The sequence below is a fragment of the Crocodylus siamensis genome, chromosome 15 (assembly GCF_052110815.1).
Source record: "Crocodylus siamensis isolate JL-2025a chromosome 15, ASM5211081v1, whole genome shotgun sequence".
In the NCBI taxonomy this organism is placed as follows: Eukaryota; Metazoa; Chordata; order Crocodylia; family Crocodylidae; genus Crocodylus; species Crocodylus siamensis.
In genome coordinates, this window is record NC_143409.1 from 12,918,752 (window position 1) to 12,944,052 (window position 25,301).

Consider the following 25,301-nt stretch of genomic DNA (forward strand, 5'->3'; position numbering starts at 1 on the left):
GAAACCCACAACCCAATCAATTAAAATAAACATCCCAGTGTGATAGGATCATCACTGAAACCTTAATATGCAATCATCCACCAACAGAGGAAAGGGATATTGAGAGACGGTGAGAAAAAACTGGAGGGGCAGTCTGGTTTAGAAGAGCCAAATTTTTGAAGGTGCTCAAATCCTCTTTCTCATTTGAAGCCACTGGGTGGGTATTCATCACGTCAGAGACAGGCTCTGAGGGCCCAGTCCTGCTTTGAAGGAGATGATGAGCTCTTTCATTTACTTTATGGCCCCTGGAAATTGAAAGGGGAGCACTTCACAGGAGAGGGCTGTCTTAGAGAAAAAAGAGCCAGAGAGACATGATCTAAGCTAGGATGATACATCACTTAGAAAAAACGATTTGCAAAGTTATTTTGGTAATCTGGAGTATTTTACTGAGTGGCTCATGAAACGATCAATAGGAATGTGGAGCCAACTCCAAAATATAACCAGAGTGGACTCCAAGAAAGTCTAGTGAGCCCAGGGATTTTGATTTTCATTAAAGCCGTACATTATAGCTGGCACAGGTGCAGCTGCCTGTAATGAGACTTTATTTTCAGATGCTTATGAAGTTAGTCAAACACTAAGCATTTGAATGGGGATTTGTTCATGCCAGGTATTTGACTCATGCTGAACATTTTGGAAAATTTCAGGGGAAAAAAATTGCTCGGTCATTTGCAAGAAAACAATTAGGTGAATATATGTTATTTTCCTCATAGCAAACCATTCTAACAGCCCTTCTGGTAAAAAGCTTTTTTTTTTTTAAAATCAGAAATGGTTTAAATTTAAATGGTTGCATGAATTTTTGTCTCTAGGCTTTGGAGTAGGGACTTGAAATATGGCAGAGGAGGGGTCTTCATATCATGGATGTGCCTTGATATTGTTGTGAATATTGTTCACATTTCTCCAAATGTTGAGCTGCTGCAAGTGTTTGATCATGTTCTGCAACCAATGAATGGGACTTTCCCTAGAATTGCTCCTCCCAGGTGCTGGAGGCCTGTGCAGCACTATAAACTCTCAAGTGCGGACCTGAGTGTGAGGTTATGGTAATGAGGAAATGCAGTTGAAGGGTATGTGGGGACTGAGACAAGGGAGCAAGAAATTGTTGGGAAAACTGGAAGAAAGGGCAGTGGTGAGGAATGACCGGGGTTGAAGAAGGAAGAAGACAGATGGAGGAGACCAGGACTAGGATGTGGACAGACTGTAGGCAACAGGCACAGAAGTGGGAAGAGAGGCTTGAGGACTAGGACACATAAGCATACATTTCTGTGACCACGACTCCCCACTCTGAATCTGAAATGAAGCTTCGGCGATCCTCTATTGTTGGCTGAAACCTTCTACCATAGTGCTTATGGGCCAGACCCAGACCACAGAGCCATGTCATTCAGCCCATGGAGTTCCCCTTAGGTCTAGACATTTGGTGGCAGAGGAGCAATGGCAGCATTAATTACTGCTCCCCTTTTGATAATTTTACAGACCCATGGGAAGTGCTGTGGGCCAGATAACATGGTCCTGTGAGTTAGATCAGGCTGGCATATGGCTGGATCTGCCACGCGGGGTTGCACCCATGAACCAGCCTCCCACACCAACCTGCACACTGACCTCCATGCCACTCATCTGGCTCACAGGGCCATAAGCTTCAGCAGCACTGCTCTAGCAGAATGTGTGTCTAATCCCTGCTAGTAGCTGGCCCATGCAGAATATGACCAGCCACCACTTTTAGTTACCACGTGGGCCTTTATGCTGGGTCATTTAGTCGTCACATGAGTGTCTCATTGACCCTGTGGGCACATGATTTGCCACTGCTTTCAGGTACCACATGGGCTCCAGGTTAGATGTGTGCTGTGGTTCTGATGGTTCTTGCTCTTCTAGCAGACCACAGCATGCTTTGAGCTGATGGAATCCCTGTTTTTTTGGTTGCTCTTTGAAAAGAGTAGAACATTACATTTAAAAAGTCTGTATTAAGAGATTATTAAGGTTGCAAACTTAAACATTCAAAAATTGGAAGATGCCAGAAGTAAGTTTGCTTTTTCACCCAAACCTAAAATAGGGAACACACGAGTAGTCAACGCTTGCAAAATGACATTTTAGTGGACTTGCTCAGTCTCTCACAGGGACTCTGTACAGAGGCAGCGATATAACCCAGGTCTGCAGTGTGGCAATCATACCCTAACTGTAACACTGTCATTTCTTTCCCTGTAAACCTCTGCCTCATATGCTACGTACCTTGTAACTTTGGCAGCCAATGAATAAGGCTTCATTAAATATACAACCCTAATTGGTAGGGCGGTGTGAGGCTTCAGACCATGCTTCAGATCCGGAGAAGTTTTGGACACTTTGGCATTCAAAGCAGCATGTCTGGATTGAAGCACTGGCTTTGTGAAGCTTTCTAAAGAGGTTCACAGCTTCTGAAGCACTCTGGAAAAGCTTTGGCGCCGCTTCGGAATTGATTCCCCATTATACCCGATCTGGCCATAGGGTATAATGGGGAATCAATGAAATATCTATAACTTTGTTGTTTTTTGTATGATTTGGATGAAACTTACAGGAATGGTAGCCTCTACTGAGAGCATAAAGCCTGCCACGTTTCAAGAAGATCGGTGCAGGGGTTTGGGGGGAACTGCACCCCAAATTCTTGAAAGTAAAACTCATGTCACATCTACGTGTTACACCACAGGGAGGCGAAAACTGCAGGGGTGGTAGCCCCTGGTGAGGCCACAAAGTGTGCCATTTTCAGTTTGGGGGAAACTGCATCTCAAGCTGCTGACAGGCAAAACTTGTGCCATGGGTGATACTGTGCATGTTAAGGCGCAGCAGCGTAAAAGCTGCAGGGATGGTAGCCCCTGCTGAGGCCATGAAGCTCTGAAGCTTTGGAGCCGCTTTGGCCAGATTGAAGTGGGAACCTGGTCCAGAGCTCCGGATTGGATCACTGGCATCTGAAGTGGCCAGATTTGAAGCCGGATTGAATAGCTGCCTACTCACACAGGCCTGCTAATTAGCTCCCTAAGTAGCACCCTATTCTGATTTTAGCAGTGGAAAAAAGTAATATATGGTCATGTATCATATGTACATACAGTAGGAGGAGTGTATTTAAGTTTCCACTGTCTTTCATATACTCCCTCTGCTCTCTCTCTTAGATAGGAGGCACTTCATCCCCGGTCTTCAGCTACTGCATACTTTGACTGTAAAATGTTTAACATGCCAGAGGTTGTTGTGGCTCTTCAGTGACTGGTAATATGATTCCAAGCAACTAGTGTGCGTAACAGGAGATTAAGTTTCTAAAACATTTTGAGAAAATTCAGAAAGAAAGGTTTCATATATTTCTGAGACATTTGTAATATTATGACAATTCTGGTGGAAGTTCTGGTGGAAGGTGAAGTGGCTGTGTTAGAGACATTGCAGTTTGTTCAACGTATTTGATGTTCCTTTCTAATGACAGGTGCTACAAGTTTGGAAGGTTTCTATTTTATTAGGAATTCTTGTGGAAAGTATAAGTCCCAGGTCCCCTCCCTCGTGACAACACAGACTATAAGCACTTGATCGTTCCTATAGCAGTGAAATCTTTCAGTCTTAAGGACAACGTCCCTGAGCATGATCCGGCCTGCAGACCAGCTTCCATGCCACTCGTCCAGTTGGCTGTGTACAAAATGACTATAGAAATTAAGCAAAACTTTTATTCTAACAGTCTATCATTCACTTTAGTGCAAGATCTGCATTAGATCCTCTCCATCTAGTGTACATCATGCAGTGTCCACATATAATGTCAATTTAGTCCTAATGAAACATAGGACTAGATAACTTCCCTCCTGAAAGTCCTGTTTGCTCTGCTGTTCTAGTTACCAGGCTATAGAATCAATGGATTCTCACTGTAAACTGCACACCTGTGTTTGAAAGCATTTAGGCTGGGTCATTAACTCATCGCATGAGTGCGTCATTGACCCAATGGCCATGTTTTTATGTTCTAAAAGTCTCTATATTGACTTTGAATATTTTAGGTTAGGTCTGAAAAATAAAGAGCTGGAAAAGAATGACTTAGCTAAAAAGAAGATAGGCAAGTTAAAAAAAACAACATCGCCTCAGTTCTTTCATCAACAAAGAATGGGATCGCTAGGCTTGACTAACACTTGAATATGAGGTTGTAGATGGTAACTGAAGCTGCTCCACATTTCACCTCCTCCTCCATTATTCCCTTTGTCAGAGCCGTTGTTAATGCACTGCAGTGTGTGGCTTGTTCAGTTCTTGTTCTAAATTCAGCAGTTTTGTTGGGTATGAAAGCAACTCAGATAGTTTGGGGGAAAGGTGATGAATTAAAGCATGAAAAATACAGTAGCTGGGAAACAGGCAGAGGTGTGTTGGCTTGATATGGGCTCAAGTGGAGTGATTTCATGATGGTTTTTTTTTTTGCTCACTACCTCCACCATGTCCTGATCACTACTTGTAGGAGGTATGACTAGAATGGCCCCAGGAACTATTAGTGCATTAGTTACATGGAAATGCTGACATCTGTCAGCCAGATAAGATGAGGAATACCCACTATGCATATGGGGACACAAATGTCTCTGGACCCCAGAGGCTTTGCTTGTATTCCAACCCTGAATAGCATGAAGTGTTTTGTAGAGGAGATCCTCTGCCTCACTATTTTGAACTCCTTCATAAAGGTGGGCATTTGTGTTCCTGTTGCAGAGTTCCCAGGACAGAGACGTGATCCTGAACATCCTCGGTATTCTCGCTGACCTATTCTCAGTGGGTAAGTAACTGGTGACCTTCGCAGGGTGAAAAAAACAGAAATTCCTGAGGCTGGGTACAGGTCACACTTCCCAATAACTCTGACTTGTTCTTGCCAGGTTGACTGGGCCTGGTTTGTATCTGGAGCCCATCAATTCCTCTTTCTACCTTTCTGGGAGACTGGGGTTTTACTTTGCTCAAAGAAAGAGGAAGTTTCTAATGTTATTTTTAATTTTATCATGTAGAGAAAGGGCCAAAAATGTTTTAAATGGTTCCATGTTGCTGGGTTTTTGGTTGAAGCCATGTTTGTCTAAGGACATAGGCAGGTAAGGTCCTTTGGGTAGATGTGGTATCTTCTTTTATTAGACCAAGTGAGTAGCTGGAAAAAAGTTCTCAGCGATCTTTCCTATTAGGGCTGTGTGAAACGGCACCGTTCTGCTTTGCCTTGAGTTTTGATGGTTCGATGGAACAGAGTTCTGTTTCGAATTTCATTTCGATTCGAAACAGAAAGGCTGTTTCGACGCTATTTCAATGTTTCGCTGGGGACAGGGAATCATCCCAACGGGGATGAGCTCGTTTCCCCAGCACTATGGTTGAAATGTTTTGACTTTCCAAATGTTTTGACTAGCCTCATTTTGTTTTGAGGCTGTTTCGCAGCCCTTTGTTTCATTTCAATGTTGCTGTTTCGACCTCGAAATGAATCGAAATGGTGTTGAAACGAAAGGGCCAGTGAAATTTTGCACAGCGCTGTTTCCTATGCCTGACAAAAGGTGACTGCACCTGAAAGCTTGCTAAGAATTTTTTTCCAGCTTCTCACTTGGTCTAATAAAAGAAGATATCACATCTACCCACATTACCTGCCTACGTCCTTAGATCAACATGGCTACAACCAAAAACCCAGTAATATGGAAGCATTTAAAATATTTTGGTCCTTTCTCTATGTGATAAAATTAAAAATAACTTCCTTCTTCTTCCAGCAAATAAAAGAGATCACAATTACCCAAAGAACCTTGCCTGCCTTAAACGATGCCATGCATGTCAAGATATTTTACATTCCGGGGAGCTTGGAAAGGCTCAAAGTCACCAGGGCCACTAGAAAGTGAGAACCCTGAGACATGAGCAGGAGGCCGACTTCCCAGGCTACGACAACTCAACTCTGTAACAGGCTTCCTTTAATAGCCAAAAGAACAAATGGCTTCTCCTCATCCCCATTTGAATAGGGTAGGAACTATTCTGCAGGGGTGAAGAAACTCAAAAATTCCAGGAAAAGTGTGGGCACAGCATTTGCAAAGGCTCTTCTATTTGTGAAAGTGTTACTACAAGGGCCCCAGTTATGTGGAAGGAAGAGCTGCCAATAGAGCTGAAAACAAAATTAAACTTTTCCCACTCATTCCTCTAAGAAATTTCATTTGAGCAAAAAGTGCCAGCAGTTTTAAGTTGCCAAAATTCAGAGCTTTGTGTGCATTATGTAGTTTCTACAACCCTGTGCCAAGCTTCTCATACTCCCCCTTCATACTCCTTACTTTTCAAAGTCCTGTTAGAGACACTTTCAGTTCAGCGGTGACTCTTTTGTAGCCTTCAGTACATTCCTCCATCAGCTGGGGGGATTTTTTATGGCGAATAGGAAGTACTGTCTCCCCTGAAATATCTTCAGGGGCTAAATATGCTGCTCCCACAGTCTCCCTAGTGTGGGTTACCACAAAATAATTCACAGATGACCAAAATGACAGAGAATTGCCCTGTAGGGCCTCCAGAGCCAGCACTGGTTTCTTTGGAGACTTTTTCTTTTCTTTTTCGTTTCTTTTGCTTTGTTTGAGAGCCATCTCCAAAATTTTCCTAGCATTCCTTGTTCTGAGGAAGTGGTCAGTTGAACTTTTATACCTTTAATTGCTTAACTTTTGCTATCTCAGGGAAGAGCATGGAGCTTTCCACTCCTTTGAAAGCTTTGGGTGACTGCTTATTTCTCTCTAGCCTATTTAACTGCACAATGACAGCCCTAGCTGGATGTAGCCTGTAAAGATAACAACAGCAAGGGCAAGAGACAGCAGAACACATGGCTTGGAGGAGTAGATCTGGGTCTGGACTACAACTTCAGCTTGGGCAGGGTCTGTTTGAAATCCAAACCAGATGCAGGTTTTGTAAATGTCCCTGCATGTAAAAAAAGCCTGACCAAGAAGGCACTGGAGAGGATCATGCAGTTGATTTCTACAGATCCCAGTAAGCATCATCTGCACCATGGAAAGCTCACTTCTTTCTAGGTTTTAGACTCCATGGCAGGAAAGTTTAACCTTCTTTTCTAATTTTTCCCTCTCTCAGGAACAGATCGGAGAATTCACTACATGATCAGCAAAGGAGGCAGTGAAGCCTTGCTGCAGGCCCTTGTAAATGCTGCCCAGACAGCTGAGCCAGACTACAGCATCCTTTTACCTCTGCTTCGTTTGTTGGCTAAAGTAGGCCAAAGAGGTATTGCTTGCCCACAATTACTTAAAAGTATAGGGAAGGGGGAGGAAACGATCCAAAAGGTCACAATTGTGGTCAGGACTAGGATCAGTAAGTAATAGCCTGTATCCTTTAACGAGGAGGGACCTTTCAACTCAGAGGGAGGGATGGCGGGCTGCAAGAGCTGCAGTGGGAAACTGTGATAGTTTCAAATGCTGATGGAAGGAGGCTTGTCCAATGAATATGAGCACAGCTGATGGAGATCATTATGGGTTAGCTGAATTGGTAGACATGCTGCTTTCTGGATCCAGGGTCCCTGGCTGAAAGGACAGGTGGGCAAAATTCCATACGGAGCTTGTAACAAGCTGCTAAACAGCATGTTATATAGTACTGATAGAGCCCAGCTGCTGGGTCGTAAGAGGCTCCATTACAAAATATGACACTTTGCAGAGGCTCTTTCTGCTACTCTGACATAGACTTTATACTCCAATGATGCATTAAAAAGGTATTATTGTGTGTACAGTAATAGATGGCTGTGTTCCTTTCATTTGAGGGACTGTTGTTTAGTGACTAGAGCGGGCCTGCCTGTTTGAGTTCAATGGAGACTGTAACACTGGTAAGTCAAGTGCCTCAGTTTACCCATCTGTAAAAGAGAGAGAGCAGTGCCAGTGTGCCTTGCAGGTTATTTTGAGGTCATAGCAATAAGTATTTGTAAATGCTTTAGGATCCTTCTGTCCTGTAGCATTTTTCCATCTCTCCTGAAGGCTTCTCTTCATTTACTGTCATTTTATTCCCATTTCCTTTTGCAGACAGGAAGTTTGGGCAGAGGGTGCAGATGCTGGAGGCAATTGATGTGACCCTGAGCTTGGCAAGGAAAAATCTAGGCCATCACCTGCATCTCATCCACTGTCTCTGGGCCATGAGGGTTTATGCTTCCAGTGGTATGTGTGCTGATTTCCTTCTGTTTCTAATGTGGGTAAGATGGTGACCTAGCACCTGATGAAGTAAACTGATGCCTAAAAAAGCTCATACCTTTCTGATCCAGTTAGTCTTTAAGGTGCCATCCTACCTTGCTTTCAGACTAACCACCTCTCTGCTCACGTCAGTGTCAAACCCCTCTTTCATTTATCTTGGTGCAAACTATTGACACCTGTAGAATAGGGACTTGTGCATTATTACATATCTGTTGGAGTCTATTTGTGATGATAGATAGCATTGCATACCAAAACTAGATTGATCCCAGGTTCAATCCCTTGCGGCCGCCCTTCTACTCTAGTAGTATTTGAACCTGCCGAGCTGCAGACTACAGAAAGCATAAATATTATGATAGAAAATAGCTTCAGAAAAGGCTATTTAGTTCAGATGATGCAGGGTTGCTCCTATTGTAGTGCTATCTTAGGGCATGACCTACTTTTCTCCCCAACATAGTGCTGGAGTACATGGCACTCCATGTATTTATCCACACAAGCACTATAATCCCCACTTTACAGGTGTGGAAGCTGAGGCACAGAGAAATACATGGCTTACCCCAGGGTGCATAGGAGGTTTGCAGAGTTGCTAGGAACTGAGCACCTGTCCCCAGAGTCCCTAAACTAGGGGACCATCCTTCCTGTTCTCTGTACTGGTCTTAAAGGATGATTCAAGCCATGGGATTTTCAGTACCTTCAGTCATTGTATATTCAGTCCCTCCAAGTGCCTTTTACTCCACAGGTAATACTAGAAAATCATCTTGGTTTCCCCCTTATGGGTTACTCTCTGACCCAGCTGTGCATCTCTAGCTTTCTAAATCATTCCTCCTAAAACCCAGCATCACTAGCACTCAGCCCTGAAGGCACAGGAGTTGTTCTCAAGCTATGGGCCTTCTCCAGCAGTTGGTCCGTCTCCCTGAGATAAGCATTATTTGAAAAGGTGAGTGTCACTGAGCCTCTGACACAGACAAGCAACTATAATGTGCTTCAGTTTGGGTTATACAGCTTCACCACCAGCTGCCTCCTGTAACAAGACCTCTCTTCCCTCCCTCCCCTTCCCCTTTTAAGCATACCTGCATCCCAGTTAAGCTAATACCTGCAGAGTCTTTAGCTGTTAACTTAATGGCAGGACCTAACTCATTCTCCAGGTTGTTAGTGACATCTGAGCATCTCCTAAGGCATAGAGCAGTGTCAAGAAATGGACATAAATTTTAGTGAAAAAAGTGCCTGCATTTTTCTCAAAAAAAAAAAAAAAGAATAATTCAGAAATGTTTATCTAGCTCTGCTTAATAAAGCTCTTGTCGTTACAGTTCCTACATCTCATCTGTGGCATGGTGGGTGGGGATTGATATTGCACTGTGCACTATAGCTAGTGCAAAGGATTTTGCACAAGCCGTTGTGGAGAGCCCTCTAATTGCTCTGTGCCAGGCAGAACCAGTTCTTCCAGGTCCATGCTCCATCTCCAGGCAGCCTGGGTATGAGGACTGTTCTGGGCTAGGCCAAGATTGTATGGAATTCGTAGGAGATGATGTTCCCTGGTCCCCAAAATAAACCTCATTGAGTGGAGCAGTAGCAGATCCAGGAGCATCTGTAGATTTGAAGGTTGTTTGGGGGTGAGAATCTAAGCACCCAACCCAGACTCGTTGAGATCTCATTGCAGCTGCTCATTGCTCTGTGTTGCTGCCTTCCCAGCCTGTGCCGCCAGCCCTGTGTGTGGCATGCGTTGCGGTCTACGGGGAGTGCAGTTCAAGCAGCCTCGTATGCCGCCTGTCCCCTGTGAATGGCTTGTTGTTGTGAAAGTAGCCGGCAAAGCCTTCCAAAGCTCTCCATCAGCAGGATGACTTGGCGGAGACCCGATAGGGGCTGCATAAGTTGATGGGCCCTTTGGCAGCTTCCTGACGGCCAGTGGGAAATGGTTACAAAGCAGCCAAAAATCAGCCCCGGGCTGGCATCCAGGGCACCTGCTGGCTGCTGACAAGGGTGTTGATTTCTTACCCTTTCCCCCTGTTAGGATACCTCTGCCATTTCCCACCCTCTCCCCCCCAAAGCTCTTGATTATCATTTCCCCGTGGCATTTTCTCTCTGCTTATGCAGAGCACTCTCATTATTAGCATCATCTGTGTGAACCCCTGCCCCTCCCCTGCTCTCCCATCTCACTGATTGGTTGAGGGACTGCTGTAGGCTTAGTTTTTCAAGCCAAGCAGCCAATTTCTGTGCAGGTTTTTTTCTTTTTTTAAATCGACAGACTGCTGCATCTGAGGACAAGAACTAACAGTGTTACCAAGGGAAGGATTATAGATAGGAGTGGCTGGTATGGGACTTTGGTTACACTCTGAAGTACCCCCTGACTTACCAGGGTAGAAATAGTGGGGGGTGAAGTAGGAGGGACAGAGACCCTTCTTTCATATGTCCCATGTCTTGAATTGCTCTGGGAAAATGTGGTTTGGATTTGGAGCCCTGTCTTTTGGCTGGGATGTGGCCCCATTTAAACCTAATTTGTTCCTAGAGAATGATTTGTACAGAAGGAGCAGCTCTGAGATGCTGGGATGAGTGCCGGGTTAGGCGTTAGGAGGTGGCAGTTTTATCCTTGAGTGTCACTGTCATTGTTTGACCTTGGATTGCTTTGGACCTCTATTTCCACATCTGTTAGATGCTGTAAGGGGTCTGATCAGGAGCCCACAGAAACTGGGCAATAATTCTACCTGCTTTAGCTCCCTCTGCTGCTCATTCTCCAACTGCAGTAACCCAAGCTTCCTGCTGTGGGTCTAACTGCCTTTCTTTCTCGTTGGTACAGTTACTGCAGGAACTACCTTGGGCATTAATGGAGCCATGGAGCTGCTTTTCAAAGTCATCACTCCTTATACCAAGAAGCACACCAGGACAGTCAGGTAGGGAGCTGATTTGGGCCTGTCCAGCTGCAGCAACTATGCCAAGTATAGGGCTGGATGAACAGGTTTAGCTCAGAGCTATGCCGTTTGGAGCCAGATCTGGATCCAGATGCTTCTGGACACTTGCAGGTGGCTGGAAAGAGCTTGGTTCCACCTGTAAAGGAAATCAGAACTGACCGAAAATGTCACTGCAAATACAAAATGAAGGATTTCATAGGTGCAGAAAGGAATTGCTACTGGGCCATGGTTGTACTTGGTGTTTTATATCCAGAAGTGGCCAGCCTGCGGCATTAGGGCAGCCCATGTGAGGAACGTGGCCAGTCGGGGAGGGGACAGGTAGCACAACAACAGATAGGGCAGGTAACAGAAAGCAAACCAGCAAATCAGGCAGGGAGTAGAAGACAGAGCAGTAGACTAGGCAGGGGAAGAGGATGGGCTTTTGGGGAGGGTATGGGGCTCACTTGTTGCCCCCACACTGTGTTTTATTATCATGCTAGGGCAAGGGTTTTCAACCTTTTTTAATGACTCTACCCCTTCTCTCAATGTTCCAGCTTGTGTCCCTTTTATTTGTTTTTCTTGTTTTTAAGGGTGAGGGGGTGCAGATTGAGGTCCCCGTGGTGATGGAGAGGGTGGGGCTGAGGCTGCACAGCCGTGAGCAGCTCATTCTGGAGGCGTGGAGTGGAGGGGTGGCTCCTGTGAGTGCATGCACCCTAGGAGGGCATTGGGGCATGTGCCTCCAGATCTGTGCTCAGGGTGGGACAGACTGGCCCAGCAGTGGGGAGCGAGTGGGGCTGGCAGCTGCCCAGCCAGGGTGGGGCACAAGACTAAGCTGCATGGGGGGTGGCTCCTACAGCTGTGCACACCCCAGGGGGGCACAGGGCATGTGCTAACAGATCTGTGTGTGGGGCAGGGTGGGCTGCCACTGCAGGCTGGGGCCAGCGCCATGCTTTTCCCAGCAGGGGGCTGGGCTGCACTTGGGGTGGGTGGTGGTAGCACTGGGAGGGGAGTTGTGGGGTCTATGGCGAATTCTGGGGTGGCTGCAACCCTTCCCCACCCCCAATACCTCCCTCCCAGCACCTCTTCCTCCTGCCCTGAGTGCTGCTTGGCCCAACCACCACCAGGAAGAGCCTGGCACAGCTCCGGCCCCAGCCCGCAGCGACAGCCCACCCTGCCCTGTGTGCGGATCTGGGGGCACATGCCCCTGTGCCCTCCTAGGGTGCTCGCAGTGGCAGGATCCACCCCCCATGCGGCTCAGTCAGCCACTCCCACCTTGGCTGGGCAGCCCCAGCCCCACTCCCTTCCCCGCCGCTGGGGTCTCGATCTGCCCCTTCCCTCACAACACACTTACCAGCCAGACCCAGCTTCTTCCTTGGCGGCCTCCATACTGCACTGCAGCTGCGCACACACAGGTGGCATTTGTCAGCCACATTAGGTCTGCGTGCCCCCTATGACTTTTAAATACCCCTAGGGGTCTACGTACCCCCAGTTGACAACCGCTGTACTAGGGACTTGGGTTCGGGTCCCAGCATCAATTCCCTGCTTCCCCATGTCCGGTGGTAACGAGCCCCTTGTATCCATCTCCAAGAGCCTCTCGCCACAACCTGGCCTGAGAGAAATGACAACTGACAGCTCAGGGTCAAACCACGATCGGATCCGGGGGCTTAAAGAAATGTTCCTCTAGGTCAGATTGACAGGGCGGAGGGGCGGGGTAGCTTTTCTTCCAGGCATGGGGTGTTACCTCTTTCCTAGATGCTCTCTGAGTGTTTATAAACTGATTACTTGTCTCCCAGTGCAGTGGTGGCTGTTGGCGTGTTGCTGGGTGCTCCTGGTACTTGTGGTTTGTGCTCATCTGTGAGGGTTTGGAGTGGACTGTTTTGGGGCAATTTGCGATAAATGGTTGTCTCTGAACTGGGCAAATGGATCTGATGGCTTGGGAGGCCCCTGCTATTCCTTTGTTCCTTGAAGCCAAGGTTTGTCTCCATAACTCTCAGATGTGATTGGACCAAACAGGGGTTTCTGGCAGGGAGGTGGGCTGGGATCCTTGTCACTCCAGATAAAATCCTTGAGTCAGGCATAGTCTGGAGTTATTTCTAGCACATGCTGACTCTTATTTCAAAGTGACTTTGCCTGTGGAGAACAGCCCTGCCTTGCATCTCTGGCTTGAAACTGAAGTTAGCCATGCAGCTGTCTGTCCCTGACCAGTTCTCGGGGCAAGATTTACGATGCCTACACACCTATGACAGAGGGAACACGTGGGTGAAGACAAACAGCCTGGGCTTGGCACCAACCCAGCTTGTCACAAGCCATAGAGAGGTCGCGTGCTCCCATGCATGTTTGTACAGTGCAGAGCGTGCACAGCCTGTCTACCCAGGCAAGGTCGTGCGCTTTGGTGTTTTGGATGCACAAGCTCAGCCAGACGTGTTCTCGTGTTTGCTTGTTGACTGCAAAGCACATGCTCGTGAGCCTACATGCCCTGAGAGGGAGGGGAAATTAGCCCATACAGAGACATGGACTGGTCCTTGATTTTTATCCTGAGTGCAGCTAGTTCAGGGATTTCTGCACCACACTGCTGCGTGTTGTGGACATACCCTTAGGGAATCAGGCAGGAGCCTATGGCACTAGACTAAGTGAGTGGCTCTTGTGTTGGTAGTACTGTGGCAGGTAAGCTGGGTATAGACTAGACAGCTGTAGGCTGAGAAATCTCCGAAGGAGAAGAGCAATTAGGTATGTATGACTTCTGCCCAAATCCTGGGTTTGCTGTCCTAGACAAAAGCATGGGTCCAGCATCCTGACTAGTCAACAGCAAATGCATGTTGCTCTGGAAGAGGGTGGCCCTTTAAAAGAGGCTTACACATTGGCCTGTGCTGCTATCATTTTGGCAATGCCAGCACTTGACAAGAAGATTTCTGAGGACTTTTGAACTGGCCTGCACCAATGGCCTTGTTCGGTGTTTGCTTCTTAAGACTTCAAGTGGAGCCAGCTGATGCATGCAGCTGCCTTTGTTAGCACAAATCAATTCGCTTATGCTGTGGTTGCATTTTTGGCTTTTCAGGGGACTGTGAAGAGCTTCAAGCAGCTTTGCAGCTTCTGCTTGTCTCTTGACAGGGCACCTGTAATCCCTGGAGACCTTTACTCCTAGGGTGTGGGGAGACGAGGATGTTTTCTGCAGAGTGGTTCTGTTCTCACCTGCTCTGAAAATATTGTCCCCTGTATTCCCAGGGACGTGTTGGAGCACCCTGCAGCATTCCTCTCGGGCCTTGGATTATGATTTATCTCTCTAAGACTCAGGGCCATGGGGGAATTGGTTTACGTGATGCGGCATGGCCTAGAAGGCATTTCCCCCAGAGCACCTGGGCTCAAATACTGTAGCAATTGCAAATGATTGATGTGTCCATGTCCACACTTAACTTGGAAAGCAAATTCCACTCACTCCCCTGCTGTCCTTTCTGCTGAATTGTTCGTCTGTGATTGGAATAGTGTTAGTCACGGTAGTACGATCGTCTAGCTCTGCACTCTGTAGCTGGGGTACTGAGCGTGACTGGCCCTACACTGGTATCAGTTCAGAAGTATAATGTGGGACTGACTAGGACTCTCTTTTATTTTTTTATCGTGAATTTTGTACTAGTGAAAGATGCCATGGAAAATGAAATGCTCAGCCCACAGCACAGGCAGAAGGAACGCAAGCTTCCTTCTTTGTCCCCTACCCTACTCGGAAATAATGAAGTCTTCAGTCTCCATTGCTCAGTTTCTTACTGTATCTCTGCTGAAAGTCACTTTTTGGGTATTTTGAAGTAGCTTAGGAAATGAGTTGAGGCTATAAAATTCATTCCATATATTGGAAGAAGGGAAAATGGAGGGCCTTCCAATAAACCTTGGACTTGATTTGTTCTTATATTTTTCTAGATTTGTTTCACAAATCCGAATCCTAACAGCTATTTGGGACTTTTCTGCCTTTTATTTTAACAAAAAAAAATCAAAAAAAAAAAATCAAAGTTTGCTTGGCAACTTTCAGTTTTGCCAAAATTGTTTTTACTTTGCCCCCCTTCTTTTCCACTGGAAAAATCAAACCAGAATATTTTGTTTTGATTTAGGTGAACTCCAAGCCACGTGGTTTTTTGTTTTTTTTGAGGGGGGGAGGGTCTTTTGGGCTGTTTTGTATTCAGCTGTCTGCCTGAGCTGCCATGCAATCAGGACTTGTAGTAGATGATCTATTTTATTAGACAAAGAAGATTTTTGCAAAAAATAATTCTTTAATTGCAAGTTTTTGGACGCAAACACCCTTCGTCAGGCACTGGAGAAATTGTAAAAGTTCTCCTGGGTAGAAATGAAAGTTCATATTTCACAGAGGAGCCAATAAGTGCAAAACCCCCTGGGCAGTCGGTTCCTAGCTGGTATGGAGCCTCTCGCCTCCTGTGAGGATCTGTGATGATGCAAGTTGCCTTGAAACAAAGGCAGGAGCAGTGTCTTGGGTTTCAGGTGGTCACAGTTGCTTCCTGCTTGAAAAAACATGAAAATTCCACTTCAAAAATGAGCTGCCATGGTGCTTCTTAGAAGCTGTAGGTCAAATAGGTCACCAAACCTATACCCCCATGAAGCGCTTGTCCCCCTTCTGCTTTGGTACATCATGGGAGATGTAGTTCAGCCCCATAGCTAGCCCATAGAGAAGGAGGCATGGGGACTACAAACTATCATTTACCTGAGGTTTAACTAACATGATCATTAATTAGCAGGAGTCTGGTAGACCCCCAGGGAGCCTTCCAAGAGTCCATCACTGGTGTTGAATTTTAACACCAAGGAGTTAGGAGCAGTGAGTGTCTGCACTGGAAACGGCTTCCTGTTCATCAGTGGAAACACTGTGAACATCAGCCTAAATCTGTGCTGGTTTAAGGGCAGTTTGCAGCCAATTTAAAGGTGTTATTTTTCTCTCTCACTCAAGGGACAGAGGATTGTGCTCATCTCGCCTTATTTGGTGACATTGCTTTTATTCTGTCCGACAGAGGGAGAGGGAAGAGGTCTTGGGAGACGCTGTTGGCATGAAAGGAGGGCTCGAAATGGGATGATAATCCACCATGAAGAGAGGGCTGAGGATCTCTTTTTCTCTTGAGCTCCAAGGGAAGCTTGGGATGGTGACGGTCTGAAAAATCTCAGGCATCCTCCTCACAATTTGCCAGACTACGGAGGAGGGAATGCGTGTAAATAATTTTTTTTTTTTTTTTTTTTTTGACCAACCCCACTTAGAAATCCCTAGAAGAGGAAGAATAACTTGTTCTGGTTGGCAATGAGATCATAGGTTTCTTTTTAGCTTCCAGGAGGAAACTTGGAGAGCAGTAGTGGATGGCCTGGGGCTAGGTGGGTGGACCTGGCTTATTGCATGATCCCTATGGGCACCTACTCCTCCCCTTCTCTTTGCCCTTGACATCTTATTTTTCAGAGCTACATGCCACCCTGATTTGCCTTGCTGCCTGGAACAGCCCGCATCTCTGGGGGCTGATATTATCCTCACTTTGATCAGCTGCCAGGAAGGCAGCATGGAAAATACACCCGCACCATGTCCTCTCTCATCGATATACCATTCTTCTACTGGCCCAGTGAGCAGAGGGACCAAGGTCACTTGAAGAATGTGCTCTGCAGAGCACCAGGTTCAGCGCTATTTATTAAGCCAGCTAAGATAGGGAAACAAGATACATAGTTCTATTTATTTTTTCCAGCCGCAAAGCCCTAGGTTATTTAGGTGCAGACTCTCCTATGCTCCAGTTTATTTTGTCTGGATGTATGCCAAATAGCTCTAATTTCCCCCCTGGACTATGACCCATGGACTTTATTGGTCTCAGTTTGGGGGCTGAGGTCTTCATATTGGCATGTCCTGATTTGTGTGGGTCTAAGCAGCAAGTAGCCATATTTAAAGAAAGCAGCAAAACTTTTTGAAAATATCCACTAGAACTTAAAAAGATGCAACTTATGGCCGTTGGCAGAACGCTCTACGTATATGTGCTATAGCCGTGCTCCCAAACTTTTCATCCCATCATGCCAGGTCTGCCCATGGGCCCAGTCCGGTGTGGGGACGGGTGTGCCCGTGGCTTGATCTGGTCATGGTCCTGGGGAGGAGGGTATCAGCTTGGGCTTGATCCGGCCATGCAGTGGTGGCCTGACCCAGACCTCATCCGGCTATGCAAGGCTTGGAAAGTTGGCAGAGAGGCAGGGGTGGCTGGTGGCCATGTTAATTGCTTCTGATGCCCTGCCACCAGGTTTCCTGACCATTGGGGAGCGCCCCCAGGCCAGATGCCATGGCTCTGTGGGCTGGATTTGGCCTGCAGGCTGTGGGGGTCGAGCACCCCTGCTGTATAGAATGAAACCTTTATTTGGCAGAAAGAGCTGTCTGGTAAGTGTTACACAATGGTTTAAATACCTAGGATGTTTTTAGTTGAATGCTATAGGATTCTTCTATTAGGGAAGGGCTAGTTTCCAAGCAGGTGGCAAGAGTTGGTGTCAAAAGAGTGAGTGATGCTTCTTCTTTTTTTTTTTTTTTTCCCCCCCTATATCTGGGAGCAGACTGCCATTTCCTCAAACTTTAGTAAAAATTATTCAGTCAAATTCCCTTCAGTTGTTGTTTTTTTTTGGTTGCTCAGGAGGTTAAACAATTCTCTGTGACTAACCACACTTAAAACCCTACTTGCTATTTTGAGCCGTGCTAGTTACTGGTAGTTGTCATTTGTTAGATAAGCCACGTGATGGACACATCTCTTCCATGATTGGATGAATGCACTTCAGATGTGGATGCTGGCCAAATGAATTTGAAACTCGGACTCTGAACGTTCACACACATAATCCTGAAACTTGCAATATGGAAAGGTTTGTTCCAAAAATCCTCAAATTACGAGCATAAATTAGACAGAAAATGGATAGAAAAATGGCCAAAGTTGGTTCAGCGGAAAATGAGACCTGTTTTGTGCAGTATTTTTCCATCTCTGTTGTTTCATAAAAGTTCTTCTAATTTTATTAGTATTCCTGGGATATGTAGAGTTTGTCTGGAGGTCGCTGTTCCTGAGAGCGTGTTTCTGAGAATCTCGGCTTTCAAAAAGGAGGAGGGCGAGGGGGAAGGGCACAAAGCATAGAAGGCAAATAAAATAAGCCTCAGACGTATGTACGTGTGGCTTATGGTTTTTGAACACGAAGGGTGCGGCATTGCCAACCCCACATGCCAGAAAGTGTTTTACGCGTCATGGAACTCATGTCAGAATGTGGGAAAAATGGAAAATTTTCTCAGGGGCTTGAAAGCCAGGGGCTGTCAAATTAAGGACAAACACTAAAATGTTAAGCCAAAATCTAGCAATCTGTTAGGTTTGGATTCAATCAGCAGCCATATCTGCCTGATCAGCCAGGATGGATTCATGGATGGGAAGCAAAGAGGCTGAGAGTGCTGCATAGGTGGGGCCTGTGGCATTGCAATACGTGTGCGATGTATATGTATGCTCATAAGAGCTTGCACACGCGGCAGTGACTCTGCTTCACCTCCCAGTTCTGTCTTGCAACATGCTTCTTAGGGCATGATAAAACTGAGCTGTTGGGCTCAGCTGTAGAAAGACCTGTTTAAAAAGCGATTGGGTACCGAATTTAATAAGGGAAGGAGAAATCACAATAGCAGTAGATCAGACAGATGTAGTTAGCTGTGTTAGTCTGAAGTCGCATAGAAAGCGGGAGGTATATCTGCCTGCTTAGAGACTCGCCAAAATAGATAAATATAAAACAAACCTTTGTGGTCTGAAGTTTATTTATCAGATGCTGTGTCATCTGATAAACTGAGTTTCACCCCTCAAAAGTGTGCGAGTGTGTAAACTAAGTCAAGTAGAGATATAAGGTATGAATCTGCCTTGCCTCCTACTGAATCAAGGATCATTTCATGTCTAAGAGGAGGCTTGGGGCCATTCAAATAAAGCAGAGGTGGGTAAAATACAGCCGATGGCCTGGATCTGGCCTGGCAGCTGATGGATCCGGCCTGTGATTATCCCTTCAGTGCTCTGCTTGGGGCTGAGCCCACAGCGCTGCCACCTGCGTTCACGGACGTGGGCCCTGACCAGTGTGCACAGCTTCCAGTGGGGCTGTTCCCAGTGCTGCTCTGCTCCCCTTGCCTCCAGCCGAAGCTTCCCCTTGTCCACTTGCCTGCCTGGAGCAGGGGTGGGAGTGGGAGAAGGAGCTGCTGCTGGGCATGAGACAAGTAGAGCAGCACTTGGCTGGTTGCAGCCACACCAGGAACAGCCCGGGCAGAAGCTGCGTGCTGGATGCAGCCCGGGCCTATCTGCTCCACTTGCCTCCAGTGGCGATTCCTGCCTCAGCTTCTGCCTCAGCTGGTGGGGCTCTGGCTCTGGCTGCCTTCGCCTGCTCTGCCTGGCTGGTGTGATTGGCAGTGGAAAGTGGCCAGGAGCTGGAGCCGGAGCCCTGTGTGCTAGAGCAGGAACAGGAGTCGGAGAAAAAGCAGATCAGCCGTGCTGGCCCAGGCCCTGGCCAGGGCATGCAACTTCTGGGGGGCTGTCCCTGGTACAGCTGGCTGGGAGCTGCTCTGCTCCTCTTGCCTCCAGTGGTGGCTCCTCCTGTCAATGCTGCATTGCTTGGGGCAGGCCGGGGGGAAAGCTTCGGCCAGGCAGCTCCTGCTGGAGGTGAGGGGAGTGGAGCAGCACCTGGCTGGCTACAGCTGCAGCAGGAACAGCCCCGCCAGACGGTGCGCACTGACTGGGGCCAGGGCTGGTCTGGCAGGCATGGGTAGGAGCCCAGTGTGGGCAGGGCTCAGCCCCATGCGGAGCACCATCGGGGTAGCCACAGACTGCATCGCCCAGGCAGGCTCTGCTGCACATGCTCCCTGCCTCCCTCTCCCTCTCCTCACCCCTGCCCAGCTCTTGGGCCCTAGAACCCAGGCAGCCCCCGACATGTGCACACACCCTGCCCCACATACCCCATACAGCTCCCCCCATACCACCCCCCTGCAGGGTAGGGTATGCAGGGAGCATATAGTCATTGCCTGCTTCTCCTGCTCCTGAATATTACTCTTGCCTGCCCACAGCTCCATAGGGAATTTGGTGAATTGTTGTGGGGGTGGGGGGTGGTGATCTGGCCTGCAACAGCTCATCAAAGCTCCCTACATGGCCCTTGGGCCCAAATAATTGCTCACCCCGGCTTAAAGGGTCACTTGAAGCATTAACATTTAGCTTCTGTGGCAAAGAGGTAACTTGTATATTATGACTGATGAAAAGATGCATGAATGGGTCCCAACTGCTGCAGAAGGAAGCATCAGGTTTGACCCAGTGAGGCCAGTTTCACCCTCCCACCCTAACCCTGATGGTAGCAAATGCTATATTGTGTTTCTAGGGCCTGCTCTGTGCATTCGCTGTAGCTCCCCCTCCCAACTGTTCTGTGTTCAGCTGTGTGCAGTTGAACAGCCTGCCCTGTCTCCCTGGCTACTGCCAGCCAGTATTTTGGGCAGGAGAAATGAGCTTGCTGCACCAACATGATGACCTGGGATCCTGGTTTTCTTTGTTTAAAAATCACAAATTCTCTGATTAAAAAATTGCAAATTCTCCAATTAAAAACGCCGAAATCCATGATTAAAATGAAATTGTGCATGCACGCACGCCCATCATGCGTTAAAAAGTGTTTACATAGCCATCCCCAAAGGGTGGCCTTGCCCCTCACTACCAAACCACAGCCCTCCCAGTGCCCCTCACTCACTGAACTGCAGTACCCTGCTCCCCTGGGCCCTGATGGTGCCTCTCACTCCTGACCCATAGCCCCCTGGTGCTGCCAGTGCTCCCCACATTCCCCCACCCCCACCCTGGTGCCCCTCACTCCTGACCCACAGCCCTGTGGTGCTGCCAGTGCCCTTCCCAACCCACAGTCACTTGCCCCCACCCCAGTGCCCTTCACTCCTGACCCACAGCCCCCTGCATCCCCAGCCCTGCTGGAGGGGCCCAGCTGTCCCTGTCCTGAGCAGGCCAGAGCACTGTGGCTCCGATTCATGTAGGCAGTGGTGGAGTGTGTCCGGCCCTAGCGCGGGCTGAGGGAAGAGGAGGGGAGGCATGTGGCACCCTTGCCCTGGGACAGGGCTGCAGTGCCCTGTGGGCAGCCTGGCTACAACCACTCTCCTCCCTGCCCCTCCCGGGCAGAGGCTCCTGGCCACTCAGTCCCTCTGAGTACAGGCGCTGGTGCCCGTGCTGCCGCCTGGCCACGGAGTTCCCCATTGCCCCCCTGCCCCTTTTTCTTGCTGGAAGGGCAGGCAACTCTTCCCTCCCCACCAGTCCTGTCACAGCTGCAGCCCCCACTCCTCCTACCCTGACCAAGTGTCTGGGATTTTGCTGTGCTCCGGGGATGGGATCAGAGGCAGCAGGAGCACCACATGGGTCCGCAGCTGCAGGCAGGTCCAAGTGTGCTCCCTGCTGCCTCCAATCACCCTCTCCCTGCTCCCACCAGGGAGCAAAGGGAAATCCCTGGTGCTTAGGCAGATTTAAAAAAACCCACCTGGACAGTGATCAGAGGGCTTAAAAAGAGAGGGGACATGTCTGGGGAAACCCAAATGTATGGTGACCGTATCTCGGTAGCATGTGTGCACTTGAGCAAAAATGTTATGGATGGACAGACAGACAGATTAAGCCGTTATTAGAATATAGAGATGCTTCTATAGATATAGATGGATGGATACGTGTGTGTGTGTCTATATAGGTAGATAGATACATCTATATATAGAGAGAGGTATCAATTGAACACAATATTTTATCAATATATTTACAATTGTAAAGTAATTTGGAAGCCTGCCAGTACCTCAATCATTATAATAAAATAATTTCTAAGTACCTATAAATTTTGGTATTTGATTTAGGGTTTTTTATCATGGACAATCAGAGCTCCCCCTGTCCCCTTTGCTCACCAGTACGCAGGTTCAGGCCCCTCACTCCTCACCAACAGCCCCCTGCCCTGCCGGTGCCCCTCACTCCCCACCTATACCTCCCTGCCCCCTCCAGCCCTGCTGGAGGGAGCCCCAACTTGCAGGGCTATGGGGCCAGGGACCCAGGTCCACAGCCCCATACCCCTTGCAGCAGTGCCTGAGCCGTGGCTGCTGTCTGTGGTGAAGTGGAGTGCGGAGCCCAGCTCCCTCTCCCCTGTGGGCAGCATGGCTGGAGGGGAGCGGATACGGGCTGCCCGTTGCAGGCTTGAGCTCTCTGCTCTGCTGCTCTCCACCTGGGGCATCCGCAGCCCAGCAGGTGGGACCTGACGGCAGAGCAGAACTGGGCAGAGAAGCTCAATGCTGCCACAGGAGCTCTGTGCTCCCGTGGTGAGGCACCCCCTGCCTGCCTGGTGGCAGTGAGGGGCACAACTCTGCTGCCACCCCCCACACTGCAGAGTGGGCAGGGGGCACTTCTAGGGTGGTGTGTGGTTTGCAGCAGCTAGGAGCTTCCCCGCCTGGCCCCGCTCTGCCCTCCTGTGCTGGGTCCCACCCGCTGGGCTGCAAAGGCTTCAGGGGCAAGCGCAGACTTGGGGCTCCCTGCCCTGCTACAGTGGGCAGTCTGCATCCACCCACAAACCTGGTGGGCATGTTGCCCCCCACTCCCTCCCCCTCGGGAGTGATGCAGCGGTGGGGATTTAGCCCCTCCTCCCTGCCTCCTGTCCCCCAGACGAGCCACCTGCAGTCCTGTCCTACTCCTCACCAGGACCCTGCTGCAGCCCCAGCGCTGCCCAACTCCCTCCCTCCCTCCCTATGGCAGCCTCAGTCCCCCCCCTCCCCTGCCAGGGAGCTTCTTGCGCTACAGCTGCTCTCCAGGCTGCCTTGCGGCCATGTGCATGTGCAAGCATGCACATGCCCATGGCAGCCTCCACTGATTGCTGTCCCTGCTCTGCCCCCAGCCCCTTGCGGGCTGGCACTCTGCCAGCCTGCAGTGCACTCTTCACAAAAGCAGAAAATCCACGCGTTTCTCCATTAAAATGAAAAATCTACATTTTTCTCAGTTAAAAGGGAAAATCTGCAGTTTTTTCCCCCCCTTTTTTCCCAGGGGAAATGGAAAAACCAGATCCCTTATGAGGATGCGTTCTTCAGCAACCTGATATGCTGACTGCTGAAGTGGTCCAGCCCGAAGAATAGTTCTCAGTCAGCTTTTTGTGCATATTTATCTGGCAACAGTCTCTGATAGTAGATTGGAAATGAAGCATCCTTTATTCTTGTTACTCACCAATTTCTCATTAATCTTGTAGAGGTTTTTGGATATTTGATTGGAAGGTAGCTTTCTACTGGACTGTTGCCAAAATGAATCATTGGTTAATGCCCACTTATTTTGCAATTGCTGCATGGTCCTCTTGATCCCTCTTGAAAACTTGGAGAAGGGGCTGAAATACAGCTCCTGAGCTATGTCACTGGCAGAATGACATGCTTTATTTCCAGGTCTAATCTATGTGGGATTTAGACTAGAAAATAAACAGATAAATATTGTTTTGATTTTAGAGCCATGGAGATTCCAGCAGTAGAGAAAATGTTCCTTCTAAAGCTCTCTTTTTATATCGAGTGGCTATTCAATTAGACTAATATCTTGGATGACATGGAACAGAGATAGGCACAGCATTGGGATAAGTAAATAAAGCACAGCATTTGAATTTAATGCAATGAGCTGCTGTAATAGAACAAATGAGGTCTGAGCCAGAGGTGCTTTCATTTATGCAATTCCTTTTCCTCTGGTCTCTTTTTATGGTCGATGTGGTATCTTTCCAAGAATGACTTGCTTTAATATTAATAATAAGTAATAAAACCTTATTTCAGACTGATGGCATCCCTGCAATACTTTGCAGGGTAAATATAGTTACGCTGCAGAATTATGTGTTACTGGCATTGCACTGTTAATAGCAGGAGAGAGAAATTGAAAAATTAAGAGGTAGAAGCAAGGGAGAAAAGAGATGCTTTCAGATGAGATTTGAAAATAGATGAAGAGTCGATGAGGCGGAGAGAAATACTGTACAGGAAGGTTGTTCCACATGGCAGCAGCAGACATAATGCTTATAGAAATGCGGTGCCATCTATTGGTAGCCTCTAGCATGACAAAATTAGCACAGGTAAACACGTCTCAGATCACTGAACACAAATATTTGATAAACAAGGAGAGAGCAAAAAATGCAATTCGACATTTAACTTAATTTGTGTATTGGTTTTTTAAGGGGGGAAATCCGATTTGTTCGACTGACTCTTTTCAATGATAATGTTTTTTCAGAGAAGATTTGTTCACTTAGCTCATAGATATGGATGACCACTCGTTTGTATTTTATTAATGGGTTAGATTTTAAAAGGTAGTATTAGGGTAAATTTTTGCTATTCTCGGTGACTTGACCTTCATGGCTGGAGCTGCTATAATTCGCATCTGGCCTTGTATGTGGCTATGCCTCAGCAGCAAACAAAGCTGTAACCATGGGTAAAGATTGCCATGCTGGATTTAATTTGTGCTGTTAAGACTGGTGGTGAAGCAGCTCAGGCGGGACCAGAGGTATACACTTTGGTTGCCAGCTGATGCTGAAGTCAGTGCTGTCATATCTTCACTACAGTTGTTGTTTAAGCCTGTGGGAGAATGCCTGATATTACAACCACCTCTGCATTTGCCATGAAGAAGCACTCATAGAGGCATAGCTGCTATTCAACCCGAGCTGTTGTCAGCCTGATCCTATGTATGTATTTAGCTTGAGTTCATTTAGAAGCTTTCATACCAGTGGCATCCCAGAGTGCTTCCTGGTATTGAATAATGCATAAGCAATAGGGCAAAATAATAAATTGTAACCAAGGGAGAAGGATTTTGAGCCTTCAGCCTTCATAAGAGAAGGCTGAGAGGGGACCTGGTGGTCATGTACAAACTTACCAGGGGGGACCAGCGGGGAATGCGAGAGACCCTGTTCACCCGAGCACTTCCCGGAGTAACAAGGGATAATGGCTGTAAGTTCAGAGTAGGTTCAGGCCAGATATCAGGAGGCGCTACTTCACGGTCAGGGCGGCTAGGAGCTGGAACCAACTTCCAAGGGAAGTGGTACTGGCTCCTACCTTAGGGAGTTTTTAAAAGGAGGCTTGACAATTACCTGGCTGGGGTCATATGAGAAGAAGTGCAGAGCCCATTTTGGTATTAAAATAAAGGCCAGATTTTTAAAAGAGCCCCTTGCATCCAGCATATTAAGCTCGTCTGCAAATCTGGCCTGTGGTCTCTCTGTGCCGTAGTTTCCCATTTTTCAGTGGAGGTAATCTATCTAG

The 25,301-nt window shown here is 47.7% G+C and overlaps 1 protein-coding gene across 1 annotated transcript in view; it reads left to right on the top strand.

The window, feature by feature from the left end:
- The window catches only part of AGBL1 (AGBL carboxypeptidase 1), a 411,668-nt gene that overhangs the window by 20,272 nt on the left and 366,095 nt on the right, over positions 1-25,301 (top strand). Inside the window, exons 2-5 of the mRNA XM_090028682.1 lie at positions 4,714-4,777; positions 7,072-7,218; positions 8,004-8,135; positions 10,957-11,050. Of these exons, the coding sequence (XP_089884808.1) occupies positions 4,714-4,777; positions 7,072-7,218; positions 8,004-8,135; positions 10,957-11,050 (437 nt within the window). The remainder of the gene's footprint in view (positions 1-4,713; positions 4,778-7,071; positions 7,219-8,003; positions 8,136-10,956; positions 11,051-25,301) is intronic.